The sequence below is a fragment of the Patagioenas fasciata genome, chromosome 1 (assembly GCF_037038585.1).
Source record: "Patagioenas fasciata isolate bPatFas1 chromosome 1, bPatFas1.hap1, whole genome shotgun sequence".
Lineage (NCBI taxonomy): Eukaryota > Metazoa > Chordata > Aves > Columbiformes > Columbidae > Patagioenas > Patagioenas fasciata.
Window position 1 is genome coordinate 105,918,569 of NC_092520.1, and position 23,465 is coordinate 105,942,033.

At 38.5% G+C, this 23,465-nt stretch overlaps 1 protein-coding gene across 1 annotated transcript in view; it reads right to left on the reverse strand.

Moving 5' to 3' along the window:
• Positions 1 to 23,465, reverse strand: part of POLA1 (DNA polymerase alpha 1, catalytic subunit) — a 203,162-nt gene that overhangs the window by 171,983 nt on the left and 7,714 nt on the right. The window contains exons 9-21 of the mRNA XM_065859431.2: positions 23,214 to 23,382; positions 22,142 to 22,320; positions 18,578 to 18,690; positions 18,007 to 18,123; positions 10,478 to 10,552; positions 9,163 to 9,301; positions 6,538 to 6,695; positions 5,281 to 5,365; positions 4,403 to 4,464; positions 3,590 to 3,679; positions 1,858 to 1,974; positions 814 to 989; positions 195 to 324 (exon numbers count right to left, since the gene is read on the reverse strand). Of these exons, the coding sequence (XP_065715503.1) occupies positions 195 to 324; positions 814 to 989; positions 1,858 to 1,974; positions 3,590 to 3,679; positions 4,403 to 4,464; positions 5,281 to 5,365; positions 6,538 to 6,695; positions 9,163 to 9,301; positions 10,478 to 10,552; positions 18,007 to 18,123; positions 18,578 to 18,690; positions 22,142 to 22,320; positions 23,214 to 23,382 (1,610 nt within the window). The remainder of the gene's footprint in view (positions 1 to 194; positions 325 to 813; positions 990 to 1,857; positions 1,975 to 3,589; positions 3,680 to 4,402; positions 4,465 to 5,280; positions 5,366 to 6,537; positions 6,696 to 9,162; positions 9,302 to 10,477; positions 10,553 to 18,006; positions 18,124 to 18,577; positions 18,691 to 22,141; positions 22,321 to 23,213; positions 23,383 to 23,465) is intronic.

Below are 23,465 nucleotides of genomic sequence, written 5' to 3' on the forward strand. Positions count from 1 at the left end.
TATTCTTCCAGAAGTTTTACATTTTTACTTGACTAGATCATTCAACTCTCACACTCGACACAAAAGAAAAAAATAAAAATTGCAGCATCATATCTTATCAACAGTGTTTCCAAATTGAAACTAGCTAGTCAAACACAGAAAACACAGGGCTGGTTTTGTGGGACTTGTGGGGCAAGGGAGTAATAAAAACGTACCATGACATTCCCAGAGATGTTTGTTATTTGAAGGGCCAGTGGCAGAACATTCAGCTCACACATGATCTGGAGAATGAACTTGGCATCTGTCCAGGTGTTTTCCAGCATAAACATTAAGTGAGGAGAATCACTGGGAAAAGAAGCAAGATGGCCTAGTAAAATAAAATCAGGTTCCTATGTACTCTGTAATACTTGAGATCTATATGCTGCACAGAATATGGCATCTGCAGCATACCAGTAGTGAATTACATAACAAGCTCTTTTAGTTGGAAAAAACAAAACAAAATAAAACCAACCAAAGAAACAAAAAAAAAACCCCGAACAAACAAAAAACAAACCCACACCTAAAAAGCAAAACTCAGGCTTGCAGATCTTCTTAGGGTATCTAAACCAATGATCTCACAAATCAATTTGCTTCACACGTAACAAGCCACCACATACCAGTAGCTTGAAACATTATAAAATACTGTTAAGATAATATTTTATTTTTAAAATACCAGTATGCTAAGTCTGCATCTCCACAACAAATCAACTAAGCAAGGATGAAACTGCATAGCAGGAAACTAAATAGCTCCTCCACTTTCCAGTGAAGTATTAAAAACACAGATCAGCAACATACCTGTACATATTTCGAATTTCCTCTGGTAAAATTGCTATCTTTTCTATTTTCAAAATCTGACGGACCAGTTCAGATAAATGGTAACTTTTGCAACGAATTAATTCTTTAGCAGAAATTTCTACATCACAGATCATTCGACCACATGCAGCATTCCTTTCAGCAAACCCTCCTCGACCCTTAAGGATATCACACAGGGAGAGAAAAATCCAAATAAAATGAAACACAAACATTAGCAAAGAACATCTGTCCAAAATATAGGCTTATAGGTCTCAGTCAAGTCAGTTGGTCACTCTCAATACTCTACTAAATACCACTAATACCCAAGTTTTGTAATTGTGCCCTGAAGGAATCCATGGTATCTTTCAGTGTATGTGGATATGAAAAAGTAGATATTTAACTTACATTACTAGTTAGATCTTAATTCTTAAACTGTCATGCCATTTTTTTTTCCTTTAATAATTAGAATACTCCCAACAAGAAGACAGGTGTGAATTTTGCTTTACCTCCAAGTAGATTTTTTGTACTAATAGCAGGACAAAAAAGTCACAGAACAAACCACACACAAACAGTCATCTTGGTTTCTAGGAAGGAGAGCAACAGGCAAAGTCATGGCCACATTCAGCACTTCGACACTCCAAGCCTCACACATTGTCCTCAGAACAAATACACACTACGAACTACAGAATTACTAACTTAGCAGCTCTCTATGGGATGATTCACCCATCAATCCAAATTATATTTTCTCATTTTACAGTTATAGCAGACAAAGACTGTTACAGTAAAGACTATTGCAATTAATCTGTCATTACCATCACATAGTTGAGATATGTAAATTAAATTAGCCTAACTTGAAAATTAGTTTAGCTTATTACTACATTACAAGTCATATAAACACTCATCAATTCTGATCTGGGACACATGAAATCCAGCCTGACCAACAGTCAAAATACATCAGCATCACATTTACAATTTCTCTGCAAAATTAATTCATTTTTAATCAAATGCAACATAAAGGGGCTTAAAAGACTTGACCAATCTTATTACCCCAAGCTTTGGCATATTGGACCTCCTCAGACGACCTATCTTGGACCAGTGAGGGACTTTGCACACATGAATTCTTTGAAGCAGCAGTTCCAGATCAAATCCATAAATATTATGACCCTTGCGGCAGACAAAAATAACAACAAAAAAAAAGGTTACAACAAATGCAAATTGAAAGACTTACTTTCACATACTCAGTATTCCCTTGACCTTTGTGTTTTTTTCCAACTAATTGACGGCATTATCTCTCTCATAGAATGCGCTTGCTAAGAGAATGTTTACCATCAGCATTCATTAGTCTTAACACTAACAATGCTGTTCAGCGAAATATCAAAATCAGCTCTATAACTGGCACACAGTACACATGATTCAGCCTTATGCTTAAATACCAGAGATTAGGATTTAAAGCTTCCTGGAAAATAAAAAAAATCTTTATACAGCATATAAACCTAGCTATGAGCAATTCATTCCTTTTCTCTCCATTCATGAAATTCTCAATATTGATATCAAAATAATGTGGTTTTTTTTTCCTTTGATACTACAACAGGCACAGCTGTTAAATGTGGTCTGGAAGACCTTGCAACCCACATTTACATATCAAAGTACTCCAGCAATATTTGCAAAGTTTAAAGAACAAGCAGGACATTGACGACTCTGGTCTGTAACCTCAGCTGGCAGCAAAATGCCTCCCTGATGAACATGAGCCTCTGTGGCTGAGTCACCCGGAACGGCAGGTTCACCACACCAGATAGACCTGTGCAGTGCAACACTGTGCTATAGAAGCAGCTCTTTACAATCAGCAGCAGTATTACAGCCACAGCAGATGGATGGGTCCTACCTATACTGATAAAGCCTGTTTTTCAACAGCATAATTAAACCAGGTACATATTAAACTGCACTAACACGGCTCTACTGCTTTTAGGATCAGAGCGCTCACACCCCTGCTACTGGCATCTTCAATTTAAAACCACTGGCTTGTTCCTTCCCATAACCACCAGGAAGCTCAGCTCGTGGGGCAAATACCCAACACCAGCCACAGTGAGCTGAAAACATCAGGAATCTGGATGCTCATTTCATTCTATTCCTACCCCTTAATTAGTTATATTTACCTACAAAAGAACAGCAAGTTGTATACAGCCAGCTTCAGATTTATAACCAACTTCATATTGCCTTCAAAATTTCATATGAAAGTCAGGACTATACATTAATTAAACACAACAACGAAAAGAAAAGGAGTAATTATAGTAAATCCTCCACTGCCAACAGAGTAGAAAACACAAGAATGCTTATTACAAAACTTTGCTCAGACTCTGTGGATTTGTATAGATTATCTATTTTTATTTACAGCAGAAACGCAATCTAAACAGTGACAGAAATTACATAAGCATCTGAACTGAAACAGACCAAGAGTTCCCATTTTTCTAGAAAATCATGAGGGGTTTTTTGTTGTGTTTTGTCTTTCTGAGTAAAGAAAAACATATCTGTTTCAGGTACTATGGAAATACTGCCTATTTCAGATATTACGGGAAATAATAGGATGCATAAAATGCTGTCAGGGAAAATTCTCTATCATCTTTGTATCAAAGTATACCTGCTGTCTTATAAGTAAATTCAATTCCTAAGGCAGTCTAAGAGAAACATTAAAAAAACCTCTAAGAGGACAAAAGAAAAAGAACAAAGCTGACCAACTGACAATATGCTTTAATTTAACTCTCAAAGTCTCAGAACTACTCACCACAACAACATCAGGGTCAATTTTGTGAATCTTCGCAAGGAAAAATCCCAGCAGTGTTCTCTCTGTTGCCGTAATTTCTATTTTAGCATTCTAAAAGGAGCAATATAGTACCTGATTTCAATGACCCAATAAGTTTGAAATGGAAACATCTCCTCTCCCCTACTAGTTACAAGACAATAATAAAGCACCACAGAATTCTCCCTTTCCTTCTATAATTCAAGGCTTTTTGTTCTCACTCCTGTAGACATAGCTTTTCTCAGGGGCTTTTTTCAATTTTGCTTTTGTATGCAGGTGTCTAGTGATATTTTAAGAGCCTCCTAAGAATCAAGCACACCAGGAAAACGCTCCGTGTGCCTCCTTCACTCACAGGCGTAAGATCACACAGAAACAGAGGAAAAACAAAAATAGGTTACTTTATTATTCTGACAGCTCTCCCAGTGCCCTTTAGAAAGGATGTCTTCTAAATTTTGATGGACTACTCTACAAGGAAAGAAGAATCAAATTCTCCCAGTTTAATACGAGTACACAAAGTATAATGAAAATGAATCACAATTTAAGCCTCTTCAAAACACTTTCCAGTTCTCTTGTCTAACACTCTATTTTATGAACACAAGTAGCAGTAGTACAGAATCTCACAGAGCACACACCTCTGTTTTTACAAGCAACACAGAATAAATACCTGGATTTAGGTTTGCAGAGTGGAAAATTAATGAAATCACCATGCTATTGCTTTGAATATTTCTTTTACACACCCAAAGCAACAGAAAGTTCGTATTTTAAAAGGTACTGCAGTCAGAACGCTAACAAAATTACCTTCTTTTTAATAACTTCTTTGAAGTCATAAGGAAAAATGCAATCATTCGGTTTGGAAACAGCTGCAAAAGAAATTATATTTGTTCTTACATACATATTCTTAATTGTATGCTCCCTGTAATTATCTATCCAGAGCAAAAAGAGCTAAGGAAAACTAACTTCTAATTCTAAAAAGCTAGCCTTACGTGAATACTTTTCTTTAAGGTAACCAAGTAATTAGTCAAGTATTAAACAATTTTTATCAGTTTTATTTGAGGTTATCATTGGAGATTAAAAGTCTGGGCCACAGCTGCCAAAGAACTTCCTTTCACAACCATTCAACACCCTTCATCACTTCCTACTCTCAAGGTTTAGCTGATCTTACTATGACACTGCTACAAGAGGGGTTTTTTTTCTGAGAAAACTTGTTTATAAATAAATGTGATATTTATTTTTTTAAATTCTGTTCAGGAGAACCGAAAAATAACTGATGGTAAAGAAATGGTCTAAATCAACGGGTGAAGAAAGTAATCCAAGAGAACACATGATTACCTAAAATTAATGACAATAAGCTGTATAGACAAGGGTTACTTCACAGCATCTCATGCTACCATTTTTTCAATAAAGACTTAAATAAAAAGTCAGTAACCAACAAAGCTAAAAACACAGATAAAAGCCTGCCTGGGAGTTAAAACTTTTTCACCTATTTTAAGCCATTATTACTTCAGAGACAGAATGAAGCACAAAAAACACCCAAATCAACAACAACAAACAAACGCAAAACCAAAAACAAAAACCATACGAAAAACACCCCACACACAACAACAAAAACACACAACGACAAAAGAAAAACTCTAAAGGAGTTCCTTTTCTACTCATCAGCTGTACCAAGTACATACCACAGAAGTGTGTCTGAAAAGGAGGCTGAGGTGGAGCCTTATCCAAAGGAAATTTTTGATGAATCAGAGCTGCTACAGCCACAATCTATGCCAAAAAGATCAAGAACACAGAACTTCATAAACATGACTACTATCAACATCCATTTCTTCCTTCCTTTTTTAAGTTTCTTCATCTCTTTCGTTTCCAAAAAAAAAAAAACACCAAACTTTTGAAAATGAAAATTCCAACTATAAATAGCTTAAAAGAGAAAAAAAAATCAACTGATCCCAAGTAAAATAAAGCACCACTTACTCCTAAATCATTATCTTAGAAATCTGAGAGGAAAAATAATTCATTTTGGAATACTCTGCTTTTATCAAATTTTGTTCTGAATCTGAACAGACCCCACAGTTTAAAGGATCCCCTGTGATGCTTCTGCTTGCTTTGCTGGCAGGATGTCCTGGGTCTCCAGACACTGGTCATTAAAACTCAACAGAAGAAAAAAACAGCCTTCAGAAACACCTTGGCAAGCGGAGTCCTGTGGGGACCTGGCATATGTCTCATTACATTGGCTAGAAACCATACGCATCCCCCTGAAAAATTCTGACTTCATTAAGAAGATTCATTCCATTTGAAAATTTGTCAGCCTAATTTTTCTTCCATCCAATTAGCCAGAAACAACTATCCTAGCCTATTAGTGAATAATAAACCTCTTCATAAGCTAGGGAGACCTACGTCAAAAACAGATTAAAGTGCCTGACTGCACATTGTGGTCTGCAGTTCGTAATCAAAAGCAGCCACCTACAACTCTCCTCCTCTCTGAGAAAAGGAAAGATCTCACAGCACAATAGTAGGTGCTATAAGATTTAGGTCAATTTCTCATTCTATTTCAAAATTAGTTTTATCAGCATAAAAACATGGTCATTTTACCTAGAACCCACGATTAACTCTAACAAAAAAAATATTCCATTAACAGCTGTTCTGGGACAGTTTCATTTATAACTACTACGCACAACAGACAAAATGGAAGGCTTGAAAAAATACATAGGATCCACTGTCACAGTAAATATTCTCACCAAACAGGCCCCCTGAATCCACAGTTCTCATGCTGGTGAGACCCCAGTAAAAAGTCCTTTGAGAAGCCCGCAGCACAGAAAGTTTATTTAACAGTAAATACATTTAGACATGTTTTATCTGGTGAAGTTCTTCCAAGCCCTAGAAAATTTTTAGTATATGCCAAAGAACTAAACCAAACCAAATGAGAGCAGATTACTTACCTCATTCTGGTGAGTCTTTGGGTTCTGAGTGGTCTTCATGCTGAGGGACATGACCACAATAGGAGGAGGAGGACAAAGATCTTTAACCACGTTCACCAAGCCAGGCTTCATGGCCACAGCCTCAACCTTACACCAGCTGACTGACTGACTGGAAGGCTCTGAGGAGACAACACAAACCACCTTCATCCTTCTGGGAACCACAGGTAAGGCTTCTCTAACAGCACCACTGTGCAGTGCACGTCCTTTTAACATTGTGCCCTTGTGGGATAGTCCAAGATCCAGACTAATCCTGCCCAAACTGGGTAACTCCCTGGGCTCTAACTCTCCAGTCAGAAGCCCAGTCACACTGGAACAATTTAACACCAAATAAGAGAGGGGAGATTGGTACTGAGGCCAAGAAGATGTGTAATGCAAGAAATATACTTCAGACAGCTTTATACAGAGTCATAGCAGAAAAAGGTATAAACCAAGTGAGCGTAACTCCACCTAAACAAATATACCACCTCTTAGCATCTAATCTTGTAGTCAGTCCAAAGGGAGAAGGCTTCATAAAAATTAAATTAAGTGAAACTTTCATTTACACAGAAGTTTCTTAAACACTACAGAAAAGGTGGCCAGAGTGCTAATCAAAAGAATATTGACCAAATGAGAAAAAGAACATGCGACTCACTGAAATGCACTGGATAATTCATTTAGATGTAGTCCTTCAGAAACACGATTACGGAAGTAAGGAGATGGGGGATGACATAAAAAGAGAGCTCATCCTAGCCTGGTAGTATAAGCTATCCTAAAATGTACAGAGGGCCACAGAAAACTATTTAGACATAAAGTGTAAAAGAGGTAAAAAATTATCTAGATAGATAAGGCGGGGGGGGGAGAATAAGATGTTCACCACCCATTGTCATTTGAATATTTTGGTCTGTAATTCTTCACTTGCTTTAAAAATTAAGTGATCACTCACGAAAGATGCTGCTGAGATAACTCATTACACGCAGTTAGAAAGAAGCAGAGGTTACACTTCTGAGAGGTTAACTTTTTGACAACAGCTGTTGGCAGACCTGGTTATCTTACTCCCTGCAAAACTACTTAACCCCTCTCTGGAAACCCACATATTTTACCTTCTCTATTTTTCCTTGCTCTAAATGCAAACACGTAATTGATTAAAATACTCACTTATTCTAAACCTTGCGGGTAGACTTTTTACCCCTAAGACACTCTATGGGAAGTGCAGAAGGGAAGCTACACAAAAAAGAAAGAATCTTCTGGTAAACTAGATACACACACACAAACTATCTCTGGGGTACATAATCCAGTACGATGACTACAGAAATGTGCATAAATATAACTAGCCAGCTTAACAGACAGTTTTCAACAAAGTGAGCAAGCCACAGTTTCTAAATGAGCAATTCTGGTATCAAGATACCGTCTCTCTCTGGAACCTGGAGGCTGTAATTGAGATAAGGGAACGGGAAAAACAGAGCTCCCTTAGTTAAGCATTTAACTCTGGGATGGAGCAATATCTGCACTCGGGCAAGGTAGTCTAAGGGGAGATAATGCACACCAGCATTAAGAAAAACTGAAGACTGCCCTGAACTGTTGGTTATCATTGCCATAACATTGCCATACTGGATATAAGGAACAAAACAACTCTGGGCTCTTTTCAAGTGAAGAAAATGCCAAAGAAATACAAGGTCAATCACTTGGGCAAAAATTAGATGAAAAAACATACTTAGGTCTTTAAAATCAGTGCCAGTATGTACACTGATGCTTGCCAATGTCTAGTGAAAAACCCATCAGACCTAATCTGTCCTTTGGCAGTCAGGGATTTGTCTTGTCTATTCCAGCTCAAAATCCTTACTGGTATCAACTTTGTCAGTGACTGAGCAAGGTGCTGAAGAGGAGAATCCTCCCGGTGTCAGCAATCAATACTATCAATTCTATATTCAAAATGCCCCAAGGAGATTGCGCTAATACTATCATCAACTTTCATACATTCTTGGGAATATGTGGCACACATTGAATAAAGGGCTCTACCTAAGCCAAAATAAAGCATCGTAAGCACCTGTAAGTAGTGCACGCCACTCATGAGGCAGAAAGGATTTCAAACTAAAAAAGCCCTGCACCACAAACTTTTCAAAGTGCCAGGAAAAAAAAAAAAAAAAAAAAAAAAAAAACAACAAACCCACACAAACAAAAAAAAAGCCACCTAGCAGTAGTTTGTTCTTAAAATGATACATTTGCAGAAAAACAAAACAAAACACAAATCTTTAGTTATCAAAAGAAAGAGGAATAAATTTCTAGGAAACTAACTTCAGCTCAGTTTTCATGGCTCTAGGGTAAGCACCAAAATCAGTTGCTAGGCACTGCATAGGTCCCTTTCACTGCCATCCAAAGGTACAATTTCACCTGTATAGCATGCAACTTTCTATGGATAAAGCTCTCACTCAAGAAAATAGTAGAGTAAGTTACAATTTGTACTAGATAATGAAAATCACACAGATTAATTGCAAAGTTAATTTACCCAATTATGATTTATCAGTAAAATTAAAATTCTCCCTCTTCCTCCCAATCTATAATTATCTGTGTTTTCCAGCAACCAAGTATTTCACATGCAAACCACCATACGTGGATTTTTTATTTCCAGCCAGCACGGTCCTTTGATCTTCCTGCTCAACAGGAGAAGTTCCAGGCTAGATGTGTTAGTTCCAAATACGTGTGAAAATGTTTGTCCTTTCAGATCTTGCGGAAGCCGAGGACATTCAGCCTAACAAGTAAAAGAAAGCAGTGACTCATGTCATCCCACAGAAATCTTCAAGATTGACATACTATATTCAGACAGCACCTTAACAAAACTATACAATACCTGAAATCAAAGCCTTAACCCATAATACCTCACTGTAATTGAAGAAATTACACTGTTGTGTAAAATAAATAAGCGCATAACAAAATCAGGACAGTAATGTAAAGTTGCACTGAAGCAAAAGTTCTTTAGCCATACTGGATATAAGAGAGAAATATCATCAGCAAAGACTACAACAATGTTCAATGATCATTCTAACACAGAAACTGCTCGTGTTATAAATTTAATTAGATAGTTACAGCTTTAATATTGTCTGTCATATAAAGACTGGATAAACTGTTTCTGCATGGCTAAAGAAAAATTTGAGAAGGTTAGCAAGTCTCTGTGGGATGCTGCTTTTGCATATAGGACTAGTATTAAAAAATGGCTTAAAAAGGCATTATCTCAGCAACTGACCAAATCACTACAAAACTGCTAAGTCTCTTACATTCGAAACCAAATCAAGTATTTTTGCTAATTAAGAATAACTACTGGCTTTCTCACAGGATTTTTTTTTCCTCTTCCCTGCATAATTTTACAGCTCTTCAACAAAAGTCTTTCTCACCCAGCTGCTCTTTGCAAGAGCCATATAAACAGAGATATCACCTATATTCTAGACATGGATTCAACAAAACATTTAAAGGCAGAAAGTAATTTAGAAAATTTGACGGTATTTCAGGTCCTGATCCAGCACAGCTTAAGAGTTGTTTGGCTGATTAGTTGATTCGGAACATAATATATGTAGAAAGTATTTTTTTCTCCCCATGCTTTATTTACACAAATAGAGCTAATGCTAACAAATCAACATGTTATAGGTTACCCACTAAACAACTGTTCTTGTGAGGGACAAACCAACATAAAAATGGTATCAAAAATCCACAAGCTTATGCATTAATCTCTGAGCATGGCATGGGTGGCAAGGTGCATGTGCTTGCATCCTTTCTTTTTGTAAATTACAAAACAACGAGCAACTAGCAACACACTGCAACACAGGTAAAGCTACTAATGATCAAATCCAGCATTTTATTTTTAAGTAAAATAACAGAATTCTTAATTAGGTAAGAAAGCGTTAAAGTCTTTAATCAGATTAATTATACTCACCGAATATTTAACTTCTAAGTATTCGGATTTGGCTGGAACATCTGGGATCTCAAATGCATAATATTTTTCCACTTTCTGTATAAAAAAAATATTATTTTTTCAGTATCTCCCAATTGAAAATTCATTCTAATAAGAAAGATAATGAAATAAAGGCCAGCCAAAACATACATCTCAAATACCATGGGTTTGATCATATATTACCACTTCTGCAACTCATTATAACCACCTAAAGCTATTAAGACTCGTTTAGTACTTGTATTTAATCTCATTAGGTTTTCTTAGCATGAAGAGTTTCTACAGAATTGACTTACATGTATACTAACCATTACAAGACAAAAAAAAAATCTACAAGCTTGACAGCTAAGGGAACTCAGAAATGTTCTGTAAATTCAGTGACTTCACACATACCCTTGAGAATTGGTGGTTGCGGACCACCACAAAAATCACAAAATGGCTGAGATGAAAAGGCACCTCCAGAGATCTTCCAGTCCAAATGCCTTCTGAGAGCTGGGTCAACTAGAGCGGGTTGCTCAGGACTCTCTCCAGTAAGGTTTTGAATAACCCCAAGGATGGAGACTCCACAGCCTCCCTGAGAAACCTGAGACAGTGCCTGACATCCCTTACAGTAAAAAAAGTGGTTTATGTTCTGATAAATTTAATGTGTTTCAAATGGTACCTATTGCTCTTGCCCTCCATTGGGCACCAATGAGAAGAATCAACCATAGCCTTCTTTACTCCTACGCATCACATATTTATATAAGATCTGCACCACCAACCCCCTTCTCCAAGCCCTCTCTTCTCCAGGCTGAGCAGTCCCAGCTCTCTCAGCCTCTCCTCACATGATAAATGCTTCAGGCCTTGTAATTATGTCTGTGGTCCTGTACTGGACTTGCTCTAGTATGTGCATGCCTCATCTAGGTGTTCCTGCTCCGGCAGGGGGATTGCACTAGATGATCTGTAGAGGTCCCTTCCAATTCCTAACATTCTGTGATTCTCCTTCTGGGGAGATCAGCTGAACACAGGACTCCACAAGTGTCTCACCAGGGCTGGGTAAAGAGGAAGGACATACTCCCTCATATTTGCTGGCAATGCTCTGCCTCACACAGCCCAGGGTGCCCTGGGATGCCTCTGCCACAGGGGTGCTTTGTTGGCTCTTGTCCAACTGCATGTCTACCAGGATGACCAGATAATTACCTCTAAAACTGCTTTCCAGCCAGTCAGCCACCAGCACCTCTGGTGCCTGAGGCTATCCCAGTCCTGGTGCAGGACTTAGTATTTCCCTTTGTTGAATGTGATGAGCCTTCTGTAGGTCATGAGACATCTCCAGCCTGCCAAGGTCCCTCTGAACAGCAGCACAACCATCTGGTATGTCAGCCAGTCCACCCTGTTCTGTATTGTCTGCACACTTGCTGAGGGTGGGCTCTGCATCATCAGCCAGGTCATTAACACAGACACTAAACAGGACTGAACCCTAGGGTAAATCACAAGCAACTGGCCTCCACCTGGACTTCGTGCTGCTGACCACAAACCTTGGAGCCCACCACTGCAGTTGATTTTCATCGCACCTCACTGTCCACTTGCCTAGCCCATACTTCTTCAGTTTGTCTTTGAGCATGCTCTGGGAGACATTGTTGAAAGCCTTACTGAAGTCAAGACAAACAACAGCCACTGCTCTCCCCTTGTCCACCAAGTCAGTCACCTCTTCACAGAAGGCTACCAGCTTGGTGAAGCCTGATTTTCTCTTTGTAAATCTGTGTCAAGCACTCCTAAGCACTTCCTTGTGCTTTGTGTGTCTGTAAAACAGTTGTTCTCACAATTATTTGCTCCACCGCCTTTTCCCAGGGCTTGACGTAAGGCTGACCAGCCTCCTGTTCCCTGGAATCTACTCCTCCTTGCCCATCTTGAGGACAGCAGTGACATTTGCTTCCTTCCTGTCCTCAGAAACCTCCTCTGATTGACATGAGTTTTCAAGAAAATCAAGAGTGGCCTTGCAATGACATTAGCCAGCTCCATCCACATGCATGGGTACATCCTGCCAGGTCCTGTGTCTGTCCAGTTTGTTTAAATGTTCCTAACCTGATCCTCCTCCACCAAGGACAAGTCTTCCTTGCTTCAGGCTTTCCTTCTGGTCTCTTGGGGTCAGGGATTGCTGAAGGTTGGACTTAGCAGTAAAGACCATGGTGAAGAAGGCATTCATTGAGTCTCAGCCTTCTCCATGCCCTTTGTCACCACATCCCCTGTCCCTTTCAGCAGCAGGCCCAGCTTCTCCCCTAGCCCTCCTGTACTTACAGAAGACTTTGCTACTGCTCTTTGTCTCCCTCACCAGATTCAACTCCAGATGGGCTCTGGCTTTCCTTTTTCCACCACGATGTCACTCCCATTAGTCTGCCCTCTAATCCTGACCAGCTCCTTGCCCATCCTTAGGCAGAGGTCCATGCATTCCCACTGCTCTGTCATGTAAAAGGGGCTCCCCCTCCTCACTGTCCCAGCCTGTATTCTTAACCGCATCCTATCCCACCACGTCTCCGTGATCCCAGTAGAATCATAACCCTGTAACTGCACACAGGTCCTTCTATTCTACATGCTTTAGTGTATCTGCACTTCATAGAGGTACCCAAGAGAGCCGATTTCCCAATCCTCTGCCAGCTGTTTATTACATGCTTAGAACAGAACCATTTCTGTAACAGTACTGTATTTTTCATCTTGAGCGACCTGGGTTTTACTAGGTAAAAAACACCCTTGGCTACTTTCTATCTCTAACAGACAGCCTCAAGGTCAGTACAAGTTGCAGTGAGGTGAGAGTATCACTTTTGCTTTCTTCAAGAGCAACGATTTTCCACAACATGCACAGCTTGTCAGTTTCTAAGAATAACTACTTTTATTTGCCAAATAATTACAATATCCTGTGTAACACCACTATGGTACCTGCTGAAACGCTCTGCTCTGCCCTGTAATACTTCACAAATAAACTGCACCACTGTTATATATTATTGTTATTTTGTTGCCCCTAACTATGCTAGAACATCTTTACTCTTACTACAATAATTCCTAGAGGCTTAAGTTAAAAGTCATATTTTCACTGGACAGTGCACTAAGTTCACCACATTATACATGGAGTCAATATAACATACCACTCAAGTAAGCTTAATAAGAAAAAACAAAGCCACCATAGATTGGAATCAAATTTTGCAGAGCAGTTAGATACATGCACAGTTAGGTAAACTAAAAGCTATTTGGTTTAGGGGCTAGTTTGTGTTCGTCTTTTTTTCTTGGTTTTGTTTGGTTTCTCCTTTAATTAAGAGCATCAGCTATAGCTCCATTGGAGCATTACAATGAGCAGTTAAGTTTGCTCCTTCTCATAACACTGCAGTCCTACTGGGGTGAGAAAAGAGAGGGCCCTCTGCTATCAACAGGAAGAAGGCAAATCCAGAAACAATTACAGCATCAACAGCTACATAGAAGCAGAAAAGAGTATGGGAGCACCACTGTGAAAGTCAGAACAGCATTACATATTAGCATGCAAATGTAGATCTGAACTGCTAAGCCAAAGCAGCACATCATAGCTGTAACATAACAGATGGCGATGCACTGCTTTTAGCACATATTACTGGTCCTTCCCCCTCTTTTTTTTTTTTTTACTAAAAAAAACCTCTCTCAGGCTTCAAACAAGTCCTTGTCGCAAATGCAAGCTGAACATCATGTAAAAATAGTATGCTGCAGTGATTCATCTGCGTTATTCCACAGAGCTCAACTCAATTACACAAGCTTCTGGTCATAACTGCAGTGAATGAATGCTTTGCTGCCAAGTAATCTGCCCTTCAAGTGGCCCTTCACAGAGCAGAAATGAGCAGCAGTGATTAGCTGCTAAGTTCATAAGTGGAATAAGGCTGCTTTCAAATTGATTTCTGAAGACTTGCTAACTTGGCAGCAGTGCAACCCACCGAAGCTACAATTAGCAGCAGGTGCAGGAGGAAGTGACAGGGCTTAAGTGTATCTGTTTGCAGGGACAAACTTTGGTGTTGGCACGGCCAAGATGCACGCACACATCCACAGAGAATAGCTTGTTCCAGGGTATAAATACTGGCCCTCTCCACATCATCACAAACCTCGATATTCCCAATAAAAGAATTCTCATTGCATGGCAGGTATGCCTTTCTGATTTTCAGCAAGTCGTGGAAGAAAAAAAGTTTCTTGGTTTCACAGTACTCTATCAAAACTGAGACAGAACTGTTACATGTTACTCTGAATACATGACAAGTGCTCTGCTCACACGAGCAATATTGCCGTTAGCCTTTGCAAAATTTTTTAAAACACCAATCCTTAGCAACACAGTAGTGGAACACTGGCTGCACATCACAGAACAGACAAGTTCTTCTAAAGCAGGGGTGTCAAACTCATTTTCACCAGGGGCCACATAGTTAAATTTACACAGTCCTAAAATTACATTCAGCCTCTTGAAGGCAACGACGAGGCTGATGTGGCCACCAGTGAAAATAAGTTTGACACTGCTGTTCTAAAGCATATTAGCTTTTAACCACATACAGTCACAACTGCGTGGAGATGCCCTTTTAGAAGCATTCACTCAGCTGAGTGCCACCACCATTTCAACCTGAGAGCCCTGCGCACCCCTATGGAAACAGATTGAAGGGCTGTAAACAACACATCTCTGGTGGTATGCCTGCAAGTAAAAGAAAGATAATGACTCCTTATGAAAAACAGATTAACAAGGTACATAACCAAGCAAACCGAGGTCTCTCATACAGGAACAAAAGTAAAGGAGGGCCCAGTAATGGGACAACCCCACAACTTCCACAATTACCTTGCAGGCAACAAAAGGCCAGGCTTACAGAGAGGCAAGCCTGGCCAAATTTGGTTCACAGTATCCTGACAGTTTGTTCACAGTCAATTTTGTATTAAGCTGGAATACCTGAGTTACTGTAATACTTTCCTTGAACAGTCCTACAAAGGTCCCACCAACAGCTCTGCTCTCCAATACTGTCTTTTCTCTTATCTGCCACATTACTAGTGCCATACCCTCCTGCCAGCTCCCACCTCCACTAAACCCTTCCAAGAGGCTCTAATTATCAAAATCAGCAGAAAATTATGCCAGTAAAATAAAGTTAGATAGCCTTTTACTATGTAAGTAAAATTGAGTTTAGTGAAGAGTCTGATTAATTCAAGCATTATTGGAATTCTTACTGTTTAGAAACACTTTTGGTAGGTTATTCCAGAGCTGCTCTGCACTCCCAACTATCCTGCCTAATTTATTCATGAATTATAATTTACAAACTTGTTCTTTTACTAAAAGTGTCCTTTAAATAGCTTTCTTTTTGCTCATCCCCTTTTAACATTTTTAGAGAGCAAAAAGGTCTTATCGTTATTCTTCACTAGGTCAAAAAAAATTCCAGTTCTTTCATAGTTATCTCTGATATAACTGATTCTCCTTTTGTCTCATCCTCCTAATTACCATCTTTTCTACCTGTTGTTGCTTCAGTTAATCTTTCTGCATCAGGGTCATCAAGTGTTAAAATATTCTAAGTAAGATCTTAATGGTGCCTCATGGTTGCGACTTGCCTGTTCCTGTTAGGGATCACTCCTGTGTTACACCCAAGGGCCTCAGATGCGCTGTAGTCATATCCAGACAAAAGAATTGGGCCTTTCATCTCAAGCTCTGTGTAAAGTTGGCAAAAAATAGACAATCTTCGAACTAACATCACAAATAACAGTTCCAACACTTCCTGTATACAGCTTACCTCAATTTCAAAAAGCCATCTTTGAAGGTTAAACTATACTACATTACCTTACTCACACTATCCTTTCTTAGTACAATGGAACAGGTGGAGGTTTCCTAAGATACTGTTAGCAGATCCGTGTCTTTCCAAAGGCCTTTTCCCTCCTTCCATTTCTAGAGTACAGGTGGCGCTGGTATCCTCTCTTTCAATCAAGAATTTATTTGCCCTGAGTTTCCTCCCTCAGTCCCGAAAGCATCTTTGACCAGTGAGATATTATAAGCTTTTTTTTTACCTATTGTTAAATTCATTCCTTTCCAATCCCCATACATAATTGACTAAGTTATAAACAAATATACAAGAAAAATAACACTGATATGACTGAAAAAAGCTAAATTTGCATCAGTTTTGAGCGAAAATAAGCTAGAACAAAAAAAAAAACATTTTTCTACAAAGTTCTAATGAAGTATGCATTTTCCCTGAATGAGGTAAATCATGCTATATGTTCATGAAAAGACGTCATTTCTTGTATGAATTTGTCATTTGAGAAACATTCCTCCCATTTTCACTTTAACACTGTAGTACTCTAGCTTTGGATTAGATTAGATGACCTCCTGAGGGTCTTTCCAACCTGAATTACCATATGAACTGCTTTTTATTTTCCCTCACTTACATATTTACATTCCATTCTTCCTGCATTTTTACATGCCATCCCATTTCCTGATCAACTATTCAGGAACAAATCCTATGAAGTCACAAGACTGCCAGCCTGGGAAAAGTTACCACTAATTCCACACCATTCAGTAATTACAGTGAAAACTAGCTTTGCCGGACTAAAGACAACTTACTTCACAAAACCGAAAAGTTTCTGGGCACTTCACTCTGAACAGATCTTTTCCTTTAACTTGTATGTTAGCCACCTTTGCCCTCACATAAACTCTCACCCCCCCACCAAAAGACAAATGTTCTGTGTAGATGAACAAGAAAGCTTTCTCACACTAGCAAACTCATTCAGTTCAAATCTGCAACACTATCAGTGATATCACCTTTTTTCCTGCAGATTTACAACAGGTATTATATTACTGTGTATGCAAATTTTCCATTAAAGCAACATTTTGCTTTTTCAAATGTTCTTTTAAGGATTTTCAAGCAAACAGAACACAGAAAAACAACACTATAAGACTATTGCCCATAACTGCAAGCCCACAACTGCTTAAGGTTCAAGACTGGTTGACAGTCCTCACAACTTGCTACCTCCTATATAAGCACACTGTGACAATTAATGCTCCGAACAGCACGCATTCTAAAAAGATAAATCTGTAAGGATGAAACATGCCAAGAGATAAAGTTCAACACAATGTCTGGTCAAATACAAAGACAGTCTAATCTCAGTGCCCTGACCTATTCTCTGGACAACACAATCTTTCACTTTAAACTGACACCATGAGCCGATACCCAGGCTTTAGGTATTGGAACTTCTATCTGTTCTGTATTCTCAAAAACAGTTCAGCAAGCAACACAGTCTAACATTCAACTCAGTTTCAAAGATGCTAATGAACAAGTATTTTCAAACACAGTCTGTGTAAATTTCTGGTGGAGCAATCATGTCGCAGATTTACTCTTCTAAAATGAATATGGATATTTAGGAAGACACTGGGATGGCTTTTACAAGCAGGTACACTTAAGCACGTCAGGAGTTATACATTTGCATTTCAGTATTAACCTGGACAGTGTTTCAAGAGACTTCCTACCTTATAAACCAGAACAGAAAATGACCAAATAGTATGCTTGTAGACAAACCTTGGATTTGAACTTCATGATCTTATACTTTGGTGAAATGCAGTCATTAAATTCCTTGAACACACTCATTATAGTTACCGGAGTCTCTGTCTCTTTGCCAGTGGACAGGTCGAATTCCTCAAAAACAGAAGTCAGGTTTTACAAATTAACAAAAAATGCCAGCAGACATGATCAATGAGTTGAATTTTGCTTTGCTATTATGAATCAGGTATCTCTTATTTAAGGTAAAAACTACAATGCAATCAGCCAAGAAATCCCAAATCTAAACAATATTATTTGAAACAGAGTGTATAAAAAGTACTAGGTTTTCTAATAATACCTCAAGACAACTTTATCTCCCAAGCAGCAAGTCTAAAGGTAACAATTTGTCTGCAGTTGTTAGGGTCAGAGAGAAGCAGCAACACTCTACTCTGCATCTCGCATGTGATACACCATGTATTTGTTGTACTTTACCACCTACATCAGACAACATTGGCTTTAACAGTTCCCATAAACACACTACTAGAACTCATAACCTGCCATAGCAGAATGAAAGGTATTTACGTTTGACATGTTTAAGAGATATACTTACTGTCTCACGTGGCAATAGATAAACAGTTCTCTCAATATTTTTCACTGTCACACAACAGCTAACATAGGTGTTCGCAGATTCAATCCAAACTTTGCCAAACAAAAACACCACACCTAAGGAAGAAGGGCAGAGCAAAGAATTCAGGATGCAATTCTTAAATTAATCACTCTTTATGTTGCCTAAAGCAGCTTGTTATGCATTCTTGCATAGAAACAAAACCATTTCTCATTTAGGTCCTTGAACAGCAAATCTTCCTGATGTATCAGCACATTCTAAATTGTTTTAAACACCAGATTTACAAATAGGTAAGTTGTATAGTTCCTCATGCCCCTACCTCCATCAGTATAGTAACACCTTGATACGTGAAATTCAAAATGGCACCACACAGCCAATCTCAGAACTCTGTTCTGATATTCCATTTCTGTTTGATAATTCTGTTTGGTAATTCATGGGGAAAGGGAGAAAGGAGAGAAGTCAGTGAAAGCTGAAGATAATTAGAACGCCTGTGCTGTCAATCACTCCTGAAAAGTGTTATCTAGAATTTTTCATTTTTCAGCTAGACCAGTAAAATTAACTCATTTTTCCTACACTTCAATACCATGAGAGCAAGATTCTACTACTAATAAAACCTGTAGAAATACATTCTTAAGACAACAACTAGAAGCTGATCAACTGTAAAAAGTTTTCAACTATTTTTAACAAACGAGGATGCCGAAAGATGCATGATATTGCAAGAAATCTTGGATGTCAAGACAGCAGTTGTAACCAAGGTAGACATTCAGAAAGCACATACAGAACAGGACTAGCGCGACTGACTTCCCTGTGGACCACATCATCATTTTACACGCACACTTCTGAGCCATGGAGAAGATGGTGTTAGCACAAAATGCTGCAAACTGCTAATCAAGTGATGCTAAACTTTGAAGTAACACAGAACAAGGCTAGCTGACTTTCACATACAGTTTGTGAATTACAAGTAAAATAAACTTTTGAGTACAACTCAAACACCTGGTTTCACCAGCATTCCCTTTGAATTCCAAATAACTTGGAATTTGATTACATGAAAGACACTATTCCTACAGTACACTACTATTAATGAAATCAGAAGTATCAGAGCAGAGACTGGCTCAGAAACAGTGTTTCACATAAGGAAGATTTTGGAACCTGCGTTTCTCCTTGCTCTGACAATGCACAAACAAGTCCTTGGTTAAGAGTTATAATTTATCTTTACCAGGCAATCTATCAGAAGTAAAGGCACCTTTCTTACTCCATTAGACCAAAGATAAATCGGTGAAGATGCACTAAGATGGATGACAGACTTGGAATGACAGGCTAAGAAAAACCATTTCTTGAGTGCTTGGAATAGATGGTAACAAGACTGCTTTTGTCAAGGACAGAGAAGAGAATGCTGCAGTTTTGAAGATGATGAGAACAAGGATACAAGTGTCAGCTGCACAAAGTATCTTAGAGATTTTAACACAGAGGCAATCTTCAAGATTTAGACAGTTTGAATAAAAGGATCTAGAAAGAGTTCAAATTACAGACCTAAGTGACAGAGCAGATGAAGTTCTTCCTAGTAATCTTTTTTTTCTTTTTTAAAGGGATAAAAAACTCAAATAGGTTTGTATCCTACAGAAAGATGAAAGTATGGGAGAGACCACAAAACAGGAGTTGGTCGCTTGAACAGCTGGCAATATTAAGAGCATGGAGAAGTTAACCTGTCAGAGGTAAACATACAAGCTGGTGAGACAGAACGAAGGATACATGAGCCAGTCAAAGACAGGGTAAAAGCTTGTCTGGATTGCAAAGACAATCTTCAATCAACTCTAGCATGGACAAATAAGTGGTCTTAATCCCCAGATTTCACAGAATCAGAGTAGTTTAGAATGAAAGGAACCTTTGGATGCCATCTAGTCCAACACCCATACAGACAACACCTCCCCTGGCACTCCACCCCATCACACCCCCTAAAAAAAAAAGCAGAGTGAACTTCAAAAAGTTTTCTGAGACATTTCATATGTAAAACCAAGAAATGAAAGAAGAGTTATCAGGACCTATCCCCTGTAAGCCAAATTATGAAAAGAAGAAAGAAAAAGTAGAAGTAAAGCTTATAAAACACAAAGTCTGAAAAGAAAAAACATGTTACCAATGAACCAAAAGGCAAGCAAAGTCAAGAGACAGGGAAAATGTCTTGCAGAGGGGAAAGAAAGGGCAATTTTTATTTGTTATTTTTTTAACATGTTAATAGGATTACAATTCTCAAGTTCTCTGCCTAAGACAGTAACGGGAGTTATGAAAACTAAGCTTCCAAAAAATCATTAACTTCAAAAGAGTCTTATGATCATGCTATAGCATTTACTCTTCTGGCAATGTATTTGATATCACAGCAAATGAGGCATAAACAAAGATCATGAACATGTTAAACAAAAAGCAGTATCAGAATTTTCCCTTCTACACTACTAATTGAAAACAGGTGCAGTCTTTATTATTCAATCCTGAAAAAGTCATAATGAGAAAAGAACACTCCTTGCATGCAAGGAACAGAAATCCTTTCATAATTATGTTCCATTCAGCAACCACTGACTGAGAAGAAAAAAAAAAAAAGAAAACAATAGTGGAGTCTTTCAAAGTAGCAATTTGATATTAGAACCATTGATTTCATCAAGATATCTATGATCATCAACACCCCCATCACTAAGCTGTTCATCCCAGCACAGCCCCGTATTCGTTTGGCATCCCAACTCACAACAAAAGGTGTAACAGAGAAATATATCTAGCTCAGTGCTTACAGCACCAACCCAAAAAACCTTCAACAACATCTGGAAGAACCTTCTGGTAAGTCTACACAAAGCACAAATTAGAAACTCAAGATCCTAAAGCTGCTGACGAAACAAGAGGATGGATGGCAAGCCCTTAGAACAGACATGAACACGGCTTCTTTCAGCAGGGCTGAGATCAGAATGCTGCAGTTTTGAAGACAATGAGACCCAGGATTCACTGCACAAAGTATCTTAGGGATGTTAACACAGAGATAACCCTCAAGATTTAGACAGTTTGAATAAAGGAATCTAGACAGAGCTTATATTTTTCAGGAAACCTTCCTCCCTTGATAGGCACACCTTTCTTTCATACAGAATCGTGCAACTGCTATTGTACAGGCTTTTTAATAATCCACCAGAATTTTAAGTTACATTTCCAGCAAGAAGAAAAAAACATGCTCAACTGTTGCACTCCTGAGTAAGAAATTAACAATATCAGCTTATTCCTGAAGCACACAAGGTTTCAAGGCCAGTGGGTCACCAACACTGAGAAGCACCAGTAGCTCCCTTTGTACCTCCCTACTACTACATTAGACCAAGATACAACAGTCTAACTTTGTCCAGTCATAATGCCCTGCACTGCAGACAGAGATGCAGGGGGGGAAAAAAAAAAAAAAAGAGATCAATGTACAAGTTATAGAGCACAGAGAGACACAGTATCTAAACACAATTTAGGGAAGTCAAAAAATCCCTGTTACACAAAAAGAATCAGAATGGTATTTTCTGCCTTTAACTGAATAGTTACCTGGCTGACTGTACTGATCTTCATAAGCATCCAGCCAATAAAATCTTAAGACTTGATCATCATTTTCCCCTTTCACAAGTGGAAGGAGATCAGGATCCAGCTGAACTTCTGCCGCTACTAGATCAGCTTCATCTTCATCAATTCTGTCCCAACACGAGGTATCTGGGAGAGAACAACTTCTGCATGTTTTGCAGAAGAACGGAACAAGAAGTAAAACTATGCCTTTTCTGTAACCACCATTGTTTCACTTTTTCCAGCCCTATACTCTCAGGCCTTTCGTTGCTCTTTCCCCTATCAAGCAACATTCCCAGCAGGTAGGTTTCCTCAGATTTCTTCTGAAAAGAAGGACGGAGCAACAAAGAGATAAACCCACATACAAGTATGGTGCTCAGCAAAAAACACATAGGCTTTAGAAGTCATTCACCTGGTATTTCAGCCTTGGTCATTCAAGCCTTCACATAATAAATACATTAATCTATCTGTACAAGCTGCTCAGCGGGAACAGATTTTTTCAACAAAACTACCTTTTCAGTCATTAAATGTTCAAGTCTTTTTGATCACTCAAATATTTTACAGTTTAAAGTTATGAAAACATGTTATTCAAGATTTTTCCAAAAAACTAAAAGGGGAGGAAAAACACCTTTTTTTTTTTTCTATTTCCAAAGACCCACTGTTCACCATGTGAAATTACTTCTGGTGACAATATGTTTAACTACAACTAAGGTTATTATATACCTTCATAGATGCTTAGAATAAGCATTGTTAGAAATTCCTTATTTTTGCTTACTTCCATCAAAATTCGTTGTTCAACACCCGCACTGGGTCACCTCAATGTACTGAACTATGTGTTACATCATTGTGTCCTAAATCCCCAAAACATCAAGGATTTTTCAATTCAGTAGCTACCAGCATGTTCAACATTACCAATTTTGACATCACTACAAAAACAAGTCACAAAGCATTATCATAATTTTGTCTGTTTCATAATTATCTCATTGGCAAAGACAAATATGAAGATAAATCTAAGGCTTGTTGGTGGAAGAAAAAACAGAAAAAAAAAAAAGATTCTTACAAGAGAGATGTCTCTTTCTTCTCTGATTCCAGCTGCTCTGTCTCTTTCTTTTCAATTTCCTTGTCTCTCTTTAAGCTTTCAGCAGTCTCAGGTATAGTTTCCACATGCTCTGCCTCCATAGGTTCATCAAAGTCCTCCTCATCAAAATCCATCATTCCCTGATCATCATCTGGAAGTGTTGCACATAGAACTAAAGGCTTGAGTCATTAAAATGACACAGTTTACTACAGCATACATAGCATACTATATGCA